This window comes from Bison bison, unplaced genomic scaffold (genome assembly GCF_000754665.1).
Source record: "Bison bison bison isolate TAMUID 2011002044 unplaced genomic scaffold, Bison_UMD1.0 scf7180017864142, whole genome shotgun sequence".
Lineage (NCBI taxonomy): Eukaryota > Metazoa > Chordata > Mammalia > Artiodactyla > Bovidae > Bison > Bison bison.
In genome coordinates, this window is record NW_011494714.1 from 1710385 (window position 1) to 1722921 (window position 12537).

General features: G+C 38.1%; 1 protein-coding gene across 1 annotated transcript in view; it reads right to left on the reverse strand.

Annotated features, from left to right (window-relative positions):
* Window positions 1-4738, reverse strand: part of APH1B (APH1B gamma secretase subunit) — a 34709-nt gene extending 29971 nt beyond the window's left edge. Inside the window, exon 1 of the mRNA XM_010840228.1 lies at window positions 3907-4738. Coding sequence (XP_010838530.1) covers window positions 3907-4006 — 100 coding nt within the window. The 5' untranslated portion in view covers window positions 4007-4738. The remainder of the gene's footprint in view (window positions 1-3906) is intronic.
* Window positions 4739-12537: the final 7799 nt, after the last annotated feature.

A 12537-nucleotide genomic window follows, 5' to 3' on the forward strand; every position in this document is an offset into this window, starting at 1 on the left:
TTCCACAGTTTATTGTGATCCACACAGTCAAAGGCTTTGGCATAGTCAATAAAGCAGAAATAGATGTTTTTCTGGAACTCTCTTGCTTTTTCGATGATCCAGCGAATGTTGGCAATTTGATCTCTGGTTTCTCTGCCATTTCAGCTTGAATATCTGGAAGTTCATGGTTCATGTATTGCTGAAGCCTGGCTTGGAGGATTTTAAGCATCACTTTACTAGCGTGTGAGATGAGTGCAATTGTGCAGTAGTTTGAGCATTCTTTGGCATTGCCTTTCTTTGGGATTGGAATGAAAACTGACCTTTTCCAGTCCTATGGCCACTGCTGACTTTTCCAAATTTGCTGGCATATTGAGTGCAGCACTTTCACCGCATCATCTTTCAGGATTTGAAAAAGCTCAACTGGAATTCTATCACCTCCATTAGCTCTGCTCGTAGTGATGCTTCCTAAGGCCCACTTGAGTTCACATTCCAGGATGTCTGGCTCTAGGTCAGTGATCACACCATCGTGATTATCTGGGTCATGAAGATCTTTTTTGTACAGTTCTTCTGTGTATTCTTGCCACCTCTAAAGATATTATCTAAAGATATTATAACACTTTTTTTCTTGAATTTACAGAAGTCACACATACTATCACCAAATTGCTGCACATTTTTTACTTTCTTCTAAAAGAATCTTTTTAAGTCAATCTTGCAAAAACAGCCTAGCTCTCTAAAGGGAATTAGCGCCATCTAGTGACAGAAGCTGGTAGAAAAATAAATTTCATTAGGAGACTGTTATTTGAGAAGCAAAGAAGAAAACTGCTTATGTAGCAGTATAATACACTGATTTAGAAAAATACAGAAAACTCTAGCACCCCCTCCTGGCTATGTTTTATTAATTTATATTGGATTCTAACAGATTTTAGCTACTTGTACTCCAGTTCTAAAAAAATACTAAGACTCCTTATTACGATCATTTTTTTACGTTGTCAGAAATATTCTAGTTATGGGATGTTTAAAAGGAAGATAATTTGCTCTGTTGGAGGCACGACTAAATCAGTATGACCCACTGTACTAACATACTTTCCTTTCCCTTAACTTGCAGCCAGATGTGAAGGGCCTTGACTTTATCCTGCAGGCCTTGAAAAGCCCTTACCTAGTTTTACACAGGGAAGATTTATTTGGGGACAGTATAAAGGATGGATACCTATAGAAAGTGTGTTGAGGAAAGACTAACCAGGTGGGGGTTAATGGTAGTAATCTAGACAGGAGGTAACAAGGCCTAAACTGAAATGATGAACGAGAGTCCACTGGGTTAGAGGATCACTGTAACATGCAGGATATCTGTCAACTTTTTACTGCAGCAATTTTTTAAATTCGGTTATACCTCATCTTATCCTGGAGAAGGAAATGGCAACCCACTCCAGTATTCTTGCCTGGGAAATTCTGTGGACAAAGGAGCCTGGCGGGCTACAGTCTATGGGGTCGCAGAGAGTCCAGCGTCACTGAGCGACTAACACTTTCATCTTATATCTTTTCTGTTATTACTTCAAACTGCCTTGACGAGATTAATCACTTTTTGGGGGGGTCTTATTCCCCCTCCAAAATGATAAGCTCCTTGAAGACAAATTACTTTTATAAAGATGTTAAAGATGATTTAATTAAAAGAATCTGTGCATGGGGTCATTTATTTCAATGATATAGCTTATGAAGACAAAAAAAAATACAGTGGTGTTTTAGAAAACTATTTTTTGATAGATTCTTGTGTAATTTAGGAGAGATTTTATACTAATTATGTACACTACCAACTCTTAAACGTGTGATCATTGTATCACGGGGACAATATTCATCTGGTGGATGAAAAAGCAGTTTGAAATATATTGGCTTTTTTTTATAGGCATCTTTGGATAAAGGTGAACTCAACTATTTTTTTTTTTAAAGAATACGGTACAGTTTATTTTTAAATGTTCAAAAGCAAGAAGACTAAATATATTTTTTCAGATACACACATGAAGGTAAAACTTCCAGGTTTTAGCATCAAAGTAAAACATCTGTACATGTTAAAAACCTAACTTTCAGACCTGGCTAACCCAGGGACTGAACACCACAAAATCAGGGCCGCAGTTTCCTGTGGGGGAGGAGTGGGGAGGAGCAAGGGACTCTAAGTTCCTGCTCATGTTCCAGTTCTTAAGAAACAAGGAAGATGGGTTGTTACAGTTGCAATTTTAGATATGGTACACACATTTTTTAGATAAGTGACATTACCTCACATTAAATAAGAACTGTTTTCCTTCCTCTCAATTTCAAGATTAAATTATACTTTCCATCCCCAAAAGCGGCCAAGATGACAAACTATAAAGATTAGTCCTTACACTGCCAATAAATAAAAACAAAAACAACACAGGCAGAACACTTTGGCTGAAATCACAGCAAGATCCTCTATGACTGACCTCCTAGAGTAATGGAAATAAAAACAAAAATAAACAAATGGGACCTAATTAAGTTTTTGCACAATGACAGAAACTACAAGCAAAGTGAAAAGAAAACCCTCAGAATAGGAGAAAATAATAGCAAATGAAACACGGACAAAAGATTAATCTCCAAAATATACAAGCAGCTCGTGCAACTCATATCAGAAAAACAACCCAATCAAAAAGTTGGGCAGAAGACCTAAACAAACATTTCTCCAAAGAAGACATACAGATGGCTAATAAGCACATGAAAAGATGCTCAACATCGCTCGTTATTAGAGAAATGCAAATCAAAACTACAATAAGGTATCATCTCACACCAGTCAGAACAGTCATCATCAAAAAGTCTACAAACAATTAATGCTGGAGAGGGTGTGGAGAAAAGGGAACTTTCTTGCACTGTTGGTGGGAATGCAAAGTGATATGGCCACTATGGAGAACAGTGTGGAGATTCCTTAAAAAACTAGGAATAAAACTACCATATGACCCAGAAATCCCACTACTGGGAAATCATAATTGAAAAAGACACATGTACCCCAATGTTCACTGCAGCACTATTTACAATAGCTAGGACATGGAAGCACCTAGATGTCCAACAGGTGAAAGGATAAAGAAGTTGTGGTCCATATACACAATGGAATAGTACTCAGCTATAAAAAGGAACTCATGTGAGTCAGTTCTAATAAGGCTGATGAACCTAGAGCCTCATAAATAGAGTGAAGAAAGTCAGAAAGAGAAAGACAAATATTGTATATTAACACATATATGTGGAATCTAGAAAGATGGTACTGATGATTCTATTTGCAGGGCAGCAAAAGAGGTGCACACAGAAAGAATAGACTTTTGGTCCCAGTCAGGGAGGGAGCAGGTAGGAGGCTTGAGAGAGCAGTACTGAAACGTACATTACCACATGTGAAACAGCCAGTGGGGACATGCTACATGATGCAGGAAACCCACTCTGTGACAACACAGAGGGGTGGGGTGGGGACGGAGGTGGGAAGGAGGTTTAAGAGGGAGGGGACATGTGTATGCCTGTGGCTGTTTCATGCTTAAGTATGGCAGAAACCATCACAATATTGTAAAGTAATTGTCCTCCAATTAAAAATAAAATGTTAAAAATAATAAATAAAAATAATGCTGTTAGAAAAAATCAAAAAAGCATGTAGCTAGTGCCTGAACCCTAACCCTATAAAAATTCACTTATATCAACTATACAGCAAAATTATTAGTATAGTAACAGAAAAATGAATTTTATACAAGCTAAATCCACTCTAAAATTCAAAAATACCTTAACTGTAATTCTTACTTTCCTAGGTCTCTTTCATCACAGTGTCTAACAGTACCTTGCCTTTAGAAGGTACAACATAAATTTCTATTCACTGGAATTCCTAAACCAGGGAATTCCACTAGGGATGACCATAGACCAGAAGTCTGAACATTCAAACCAGACACATACCTGAATATAGGAAGAACTGGGGAGGGTCTCCATGAATGCCCACTGTGCCTGGTCCCAAGGAGTCAGACAGGGTATTTACAAAGGAAAATACGCCACTCATGATTCCAAAGCCCAGGCCAGAAACTAAAGAGGAAGGAAAACACTGTTAAACCTTATTCACACTATGATTTCTCTTCAAATCACATCCCCAAGGACTGGGGGACACTATTTTGCTGAAGGAAAAAGGGTGCACAGACTGTTGGAGAAGCAGTGGGAAGTTGTCTCAGAAAAGGCAAGTGTTTGGCAAAATGATGAACTGGGGTGGAGGCGTGGGGGAATGGACAGTGAAATGTAGCAGAGAAATGAAAAACGAAAGAGATCCAAGAAGGCTCTGAAGTGACAGGCGAGACAGAAGGATATGATATTAAAGCTCTGACTTTAATTCAAGATAACAGAGTCTACAGAATTAATTTTGATGCAATTGAGCTTGAGGGGTGACTGCATTGTAAAGAGGGATCCCTGAGTCAAGCTGGGTGACTCAATTTAGGAACCTAGATCCAACCTTTAAACCATAATTCTGAAAGAAAAATACGAAAAGGTATTAACTGTATTAATATGAAGAGTTTTCCCAGTACAAATTCATGGAATCAACCCAGAGAGGGTAATAGTAACATCACTTGGAAATTGTTAACGGAGTGTATACATGTTAATAAAAACCTAACTGTCAAATTTGGTTAATAGTTAATGGACACACAGATAAGAGTCAATTGAAATCACTTTCCTTTATAAAAGGGCTCTGCTACTACTGCTAAGTTGCTTCAGTCGTGTCCCACTCTCTGTGACCCCATAGACAGCAGCCCACCAGGCTCCTCCATCCCTGGGATTCTCCAGGCAAGAACACTGGAGTGGGTTGCCATTTCCTTCTCCAATGCATGAAAGTGAAAAATGAAAGTGAACTAGCTCAGTTCACCAGGCTCCTCCATCCATGGGATTTTCCAGGCAAGAGTCCTGGAGTGGGGTGCCATCGCCTTCTCTGATGAAGGAGTTAGGTCATGCGATTCTGACTTGTTCTTTCCTTTCTTTTGTTGAGTTGACTGAAAACAATTTTAAGGTGCTTATTGTTCTTGAGAGAATCATGAGAAAGCACAAAGCCTTCTGCAGTTGTGCCCAGAAAATAATCTATAAAGTAACCATTGCCATTTGTTCAAGGATCTTTACAAAGAATATTCCAGGATGAGGCCATCAACCGCAGCTTGAGGCCATGGGAAAGATTGTTTTCTGAGACCTGTTTGTGAGGGAAATATTTATGGCTAAAGAAGTTTGCTGAGTTTAGGGTTTAGGAATAATTAAGAATAACCAGAAGCCTTTTTAGGAGATAATTATCTTAAGATGCTAGGGAAAAACAAGATTTAGAAAGATAAGAAATAAACTGAGGAATGTGGCATGAGTTACAATGTAATCACAAGTTAAGTATAGGACACGTAAGATAAGCATATAATAGATAGTAAAGCGGGTTCTAAGAGAAGTACTGAAGCAACCGTATGACAGTTGCTACTGTACGACAACAATGATTTCTGGAGACAATAAATCTGGGTGAGGGAAACTAAAAATGTCAAACCTCTGACCTAATGCTTTGGTCAAAGTATAAAAGAAAACCTGAAGCTTGAAATAAACATGTAGTTCCGTACTTTGAGTCAGAGGATAAATCATTGTCTGCAGACACCGCTCACCCCTTCAGGCTGATTCCCTGGCTGCTGGAGCTGGACTCCGGCACACAATGATAGTGGGAGACTTTAATACCCTACTCACACCTATGGCTAGATCAACTAAACTGAAAATTAACAAGGAAACACCAATTTTAAATGATAAAATAGACCTGTTAGACATGATTGATATCTATAGGACATTTCATCCCAAAACAATGAACTTCACCTTTTTCTCAAATGCACACAGAAGCTTCTCCAAAATAGATCACATTCTGGTCCATACATCTAGCCTTGGTAAATTCAAAAAAAATGAAATCATTCCAAGCTTCTTTTCTGACCACAATGCAGTAAGATTAGATCTCAATTACAGGCGAAAAACTAATAAAAATGCCAACATATGGAAGCTAAACACAGTGATGAATAACCAACAAGTCACAGAAGAAATCAAAAACAAAATCAAAATATGCATAGAAACGAATGAAAATGAAAACAAAACAACCCAAACCCTGTGGGACACTGTAAAAGCAGTGCTAAGGAGAAGGTTCAGAGCAATACAGGCATACCTCAATAAACAAGAAAAAAGTCAAATAAATAACCTAGTTCTACACTTAAAGCAACTAGAAAAGGAAGAAATGAAGAGCCTCAGTGTTAGTAGAAGGGAGGAAATCTTCAAAATCTGGGAAGAAATAAATGCAAAAGAAACAAAAAACTATAGCAAAAGTCAAAAAAGGCAAAAGCTGATTCTTTGACAGGATAAATAAAATTGACAATTAGCCAGACGCAACGAGAAACAAAGGGGAAAAAATCAAATCAATAAAATTAGAAATGAAAATGGAGAGACCACAACAACACAGAAATACAAAGGATCATAAGAGACTACTATCAGCAATTATATGCCAATAAAATGGACTACTTGGAAGAAATGGACAAATTCTTAGAAAAGTACAACTTTCCAAAACTGAACCAGGAAGAAATAGAAAATCTTAACGGACCCATCATAAGCATGGAAATTGAAACTGTAATCAGAAATCTTCCAGCAAACAAAAGCTCAGGACCAGATGGCTTCATAGCTGAATTCTACCAAAAATTTAGAGAAGAGCTAACACCTATCCTACTCAAGCTCTTCCAGAAAATTTCAGACAAAGGTAAACTTACAAACTCATTCTATGAGGCCACCATTATCTTACTACCAACCCCTAACAAAGATGCCACAAAAAAGAAAACTACAGGCCAATATCACTGATGAAAACAGATGCAAAAATCCTTAACAAAATTCTAGCAATCAGAATCCAACAACACATTGAAAAGATCATACATCATGACCAAGTGGGCTTTATCCCAGGGATGCAAGGATTCTTCAACATCTGCAAATCAATCAATGTAATACACCATATTAACAAATTGAAAAATAAAAGCCATATGATTATCTCAATAGATGCAGAGAAAGCCTTTGACAAAATTAAAAATCCATTTATGATAAAAACTCTCCAGAAAGCATGACTAGAAGGAACATACCTCAACATAAAAAAGCTATATATGACAAAACCGCTGCAAACATTATCCTCAATGGTAAAAAATTGATAGCATTTCCCCTAAAGTCATGAACAAGACAAGGGTGTTCACTCTGACCACTATTATTCAACATAGTTTGGGAAGTATTGGCCACAGGAGTCAGCACAGAAAAAGAAATAAAAGGAATCCAAATTGGAAAAGAAGAAGTAAAACTCTCACTGTTTGCAGAGGACATGATCCTCTACATAGAAAACCTTAAAGACTCCACCAGAAAATTACTAAAGCTCAACAATGAATATGGTACAGTTGCAGGTTATAAAATCAACACACTGGATCGGAAAAATCAATATAGTGAAAGTGACTATAGTACCCAAAACAATCTATAGATCCAATGGAAACGCTACCAAGCTACCAAAGGTTTTTTTTTTTTTTTTTTCTACAAAGCTAGAACAAATAATTTCACAATTTGTATGGAAATACAAAAAACCTCGAATATCCAAAGCAGTCTTGAGAAAGAAGAATGGAACTGGAGGAATCAACCTGCCTGACTTCAGGCTCTACTACAAAGCCACACTCATCAAGACAGTATGGTACTGGCACAAAGACAGAAATATAGATCAACAGAGCAAAATAGAAAGCCCAGAGATGAATCCATGCACCTATGGACACCTTATCTTTGACAAAGGAGGCAAGAATATACAATGGAAAAAAGACAATCTCTTTAACAAGTGGTGTTGGGAAAACTGGCCAATGACTTGTAAAAGAATGGAACTAGAACACTTTCTATCACCATACACAAAAATAAACACAAAATGGATTAAAGATCTAAATGTACAACCAGAAAATATAAAACTCCTAGAGTAGAACATAGGTAAAACACTCTCCGACATAAATCACAGCAGGATGCTCTATGACCCACCTCCCAGAATATTGGAAATAAAAGCAAAAAGAAAACAAATGGGACCAAATCAAAATTGACAGCTTCCGCAGAACAAAGGAAACTATAAGCAAGGTGAAAAGACTGCATTCAAAATGGGAGGAAATATTAACAAATGAAGCAACTGACAAATAATTAATCTCAAAAATATACAAGCAACTCCTGCAGCTCAATTCCAAAAAAATAAACGACACATTCAAAAAATGTGCCAAAGAACTAAACAGAAATTTCTCCAAAGAAGACATACAGATGGCTAACAAACACATGGAAAGGTGCCCAACATCACTCATTATCAGAGAAATTCAAATCAAAACCACAGTGAGGTACCATTTCATGCCAGTCAGAATGACTGCTATCCAAAAGTCTACAAGCAGTAAATGCTGAAGAGGGTGTGGAGAAAAAGGAACCCTCTTAGACTGTTGGTGGGAATGCACACTAGTACAGCCACTCTGGAGAACAGTGTGGAGATTCCTTAAAAAACTGGAAATTGAATGGCCATACGACCCAGTAATCCCACTGCTGAGTATAAACACCAACGAAAACAGAATTGAAAGACACACGTGTTTGTTAGCCATCGTGTTTGTTAGCCATCTGTATGTCTTCTAGGGAGATATGTCTGTTTAGTTCCTTGGCCCACTTTTTGATTTGGTCATTTATTTATCTGGAATTAAGGTGCAGGAATTGCTTGTATATTTTTGAGATTAGTTCTTTTCAGTTGTTTAATTTGCTATTATTTTCTTGCATTCTAAAGGCTGTCTTTTCACCTTACTTATGGTTTCTGTTGTTGTACAGAAGCTTTTAATTTTAATTAGGTTCCATTTGTTTTCTTTGCTTTTACTTCCAATATTCTGGGAGGCGGGTCATAGAGGATCCTGCTGTGATTTATGTTGTAGAATGTTTTGCCTATGCTTTCCCTAGGAGTTTTATAGGTTCTTGTTGTACGTTTAGATCTTTAATCCATTTTGAGTTTATTTTTGCGTATGGTGTAAGAAAGTATTCTACTTTCATTCTTTTACAAGTCATTGGCCAGTTTTCCCAACACCACTTGTTAAAGAGACTGTCTTTTCTCCATTGTATATTCTTGCCTCCTTTGTCAAAGATAAGTTGTCCATAGGTGCGTGAATTTATCTCTGGGCTTTCTATTTTGTTCCATTGATCTATATTTCTGTCTTTGTGCCAGTACCATATTTTCTTGATGACTATGGCTTTGTAGTAGAGTGTGAAGTCAGGCAGGTTGATTCCTCCAGTTCCATTCTTCTTTCTCAAGATTGCTTTGGCTATTCAAGGTTTTTTGGTTTTTTGTTTTTTTCCCGTACAAATTGTGAAATTATTTGTTCTAGCTCTGTGAAAAATACCATTGGTAGCTTGATAGGGATTGCATTGAATCTAACAAACACATGAAAAGTTGCTCAACATCACTCATTATCAGAGAAATGCAAATCAAAACCACTATGAGGTACCATTTCACGCCAGTCAGAATAGTAGCTATCCAAATGTCTACAAGCAATAAATACTGGAGAGGGTGTGGAGAAAAGGGAAATCTCTTACACTGTTGGTGGGAATGCAAACTAGTACAGCCACTATGGGGAGCAGTGTGGAGATTCCTTAAAAAACTGGAACTAGAACTGCCTTATGAACCAGCAATCCCACTACTGGGCCTACGCACTGAGGAAACCAGAATTGAAAGAGACATGTGTACCCCAATGTTCATCGCAGCACAGTTTATAATAGCCAGGACATGGAAGCAACCTAGATGTCCATCAGCAGATGAATGGGTAAGAAAGCCGTGGTGCATATACACAATGGAGTATTACTCAGAAATTAAAAAGAATGCATTTGAATCAGTTCTAATGAGGTGGATGAAATTGCAGCCTGTTATACAGAGTGACGTAAGCCAGAAAGAAAAACACCAATACAGTATACTAACACATATATATGTAATTTAGAAAGATGGTAACTATAACCCTGTATTCAGGGCAGCAAAAGAGATACAGATGTATAGAATAGTCTTTTGGACGCTGTGGGAGAGGGCAAGGGTGGGATGATTAGGGAGAATGACATTGAATCATGTATATTATCATATGTGAAATGAATCACCAGTCCAGGTTTGATGCATGATACAGGATGCTTGGGGCTGGTGCACTGGATTGACCCAGAGGGATGGTATATGTAGGGAGGTGGGAGGGGGGTTTAGGATGAGAAACACGTGTATACACATGGTGAATTCATGTCAATGTATGGCAAACCCATACAATATTGTAAAGTAATTAGCCTCCAAATAAAATAAATAAATTTACATTAAAAATGGGTAATTTACATGCTGGTGGGTGAGGACACAATTAGACTTGGTGCAATTTGAGATTCAAGCATTGTTCCCTATAATTCAAACCAATACAATCAACTTTCTGCAGAAAACTGGAAGGGTATCACCTATACCTTCCTACAGTTCTCTGTATGTAGCTCTCTCCTGTGAACTCTAACTATATAGTCATAAATCTCTCTTCCTGCGGAGACTGTTTGTCTGTGCCTAGGTACAACTTCCATGTATGTGTTTGAAACTATTTCTAGAGTTGGGGCAGTTGTAGAACTCTCCTTGCTTGCTCCTCACGTCAGGAATCTGTTCTCTGCTGCCAGATATTAGATGCAAAACAGTGCTCTTTCATTTGTCCTTCCTACTTTGGAGTTATTAGTGGCAGGAGGATAAATGTGTCCTTTAATCTTTTATGTCGACTAAAATGGAGGTCCCCCTGCAATTAGAACTCACTGAATGCCTTGTGAATGCTAGGTACTGACTTCTGTGCATGGGTGCCAACTTGATTGGGGATATATCTTGGGGCCATAGCGAGCCCCAGTCTTGCTGGAGAAACATGCCCATTACAAATAGTATTTGCTATGTGGTATGTTCTGTCCAGTTCAGTCGCTCAGTCATGTCAGACTCTTTGCAACCCTGTGGACTGTAGCACGCCAGGGTTCGCTTGGCCACTCCTGGAGCTTGGGCAAACTCATGTCCGTCCGGTGATTCCATCAAACCATCTCATCCTCTGTCATCCTCTCTCCTCTTGCCTTCAATCTTTCCCAGTAACAGGTTCTTTTCTAATGAGTCATTCTTCACATCAGTTGGCCAAAGTATTGGAGGTTCAATTTCAGCATCGGTCCTTCCAATGAATATTCAGGATTGATTTCCTTTAGGATGACTGGGTGGATCTCCTTGCAGTCCAAGGGACTCTCAAGATTCTTGTCCAATGCCACAGTTCAAAACCATCAATTATTCATTGCTCACCATTCTTTATGGTGCAACTGTCACATCCATACATGACAACTGGAAAAATCATAGCTTTGATTATACTGAACTTTTTCAGCAAAGTAATGTCTCTACTTTTAAAAAAATTGTAAAATTTTGTCATAGTTTTTCTTCAAATGAGTAAGCATCTTTTAATTTTATGACTGCAGTCATTTTCTGCAGTGATTTTGGAGCCCCTGAAAATAACATCTCTCACTGTTTCCATTGTTTCCCCATCTATTTGCCATGAAGTAATGGGACCAAATGCCATGATCTTCATTTTTTGAATGTGAAGTTTAAATCAGATGTTTCACTCTCCTAATTCACTTTCATTCAACTAAAGAGGCTCTCCTAATTCACTTTCATTCAACTAAAGAGGCTCTTTAGTTTCTCTTCAATTTCTGCAATGAGGGTGTTGTCTTCTGCATATCTGAAGTTACTGATATTTCTCCCAGCAATCTTGATTCCAGCTTGTACTTCATCCAGTTGGGCATTTCTCATGATGTACTCTTCATATAAGTTATATAAGCAAGGTGACAATATACAGCCTTTGCCTACTCCTTTTCCGAATTGGAACCAGTCTTTTGTTCCATGTTCAGTTCTAACTGTTGCTTCTTGACCTGCGTACAGATTTCTCAGAAGGCAGGTAAGGTAGTCTGCTATTCCCATCTCTGTAAGTTTTCTACAGTTTGTTGTAATCCACATAGTCAAAGGCTTTTCATGGTCAATAAAGCAGAAGTAGGTGTTTTTCTAGAATCCTCTTGCTTTTTCTATCATCCAACGAATGTTGGCAATTTGATCTCTGGTTCCTCTGTCTTTTCTAAATCCAGCTTGAACATATGGAATTTCACAGTTCATGCATCATTGAAGACTTGCTTGGAGAAATTACTTTGGTAGCATGTGAGACGAGTGCAACTGTGTGGTAGTTGAACATTCTTTAAAATCACCTTTTATGAGGATTGCAATGAAAACAACCTTTCCAGTCCTGTGGCCACTGCTGAGTTTTCCACATGTGCTGGCATATTGAGTGCAGCACTTTAACAGCATCATCTTTTAGGATCTGATATAGCTCTACTGCAATGCCATCACACCCACTAGATTTGCTCTTAGTGATGCTTCTGTAGACCCCTTTGACTTCGCATTTCAGGACTGTCTAGCTCTAGGTGAGTGATCACACCATCGTGGTTATCCTGGTCATTAATATCTATTTGTGCAGA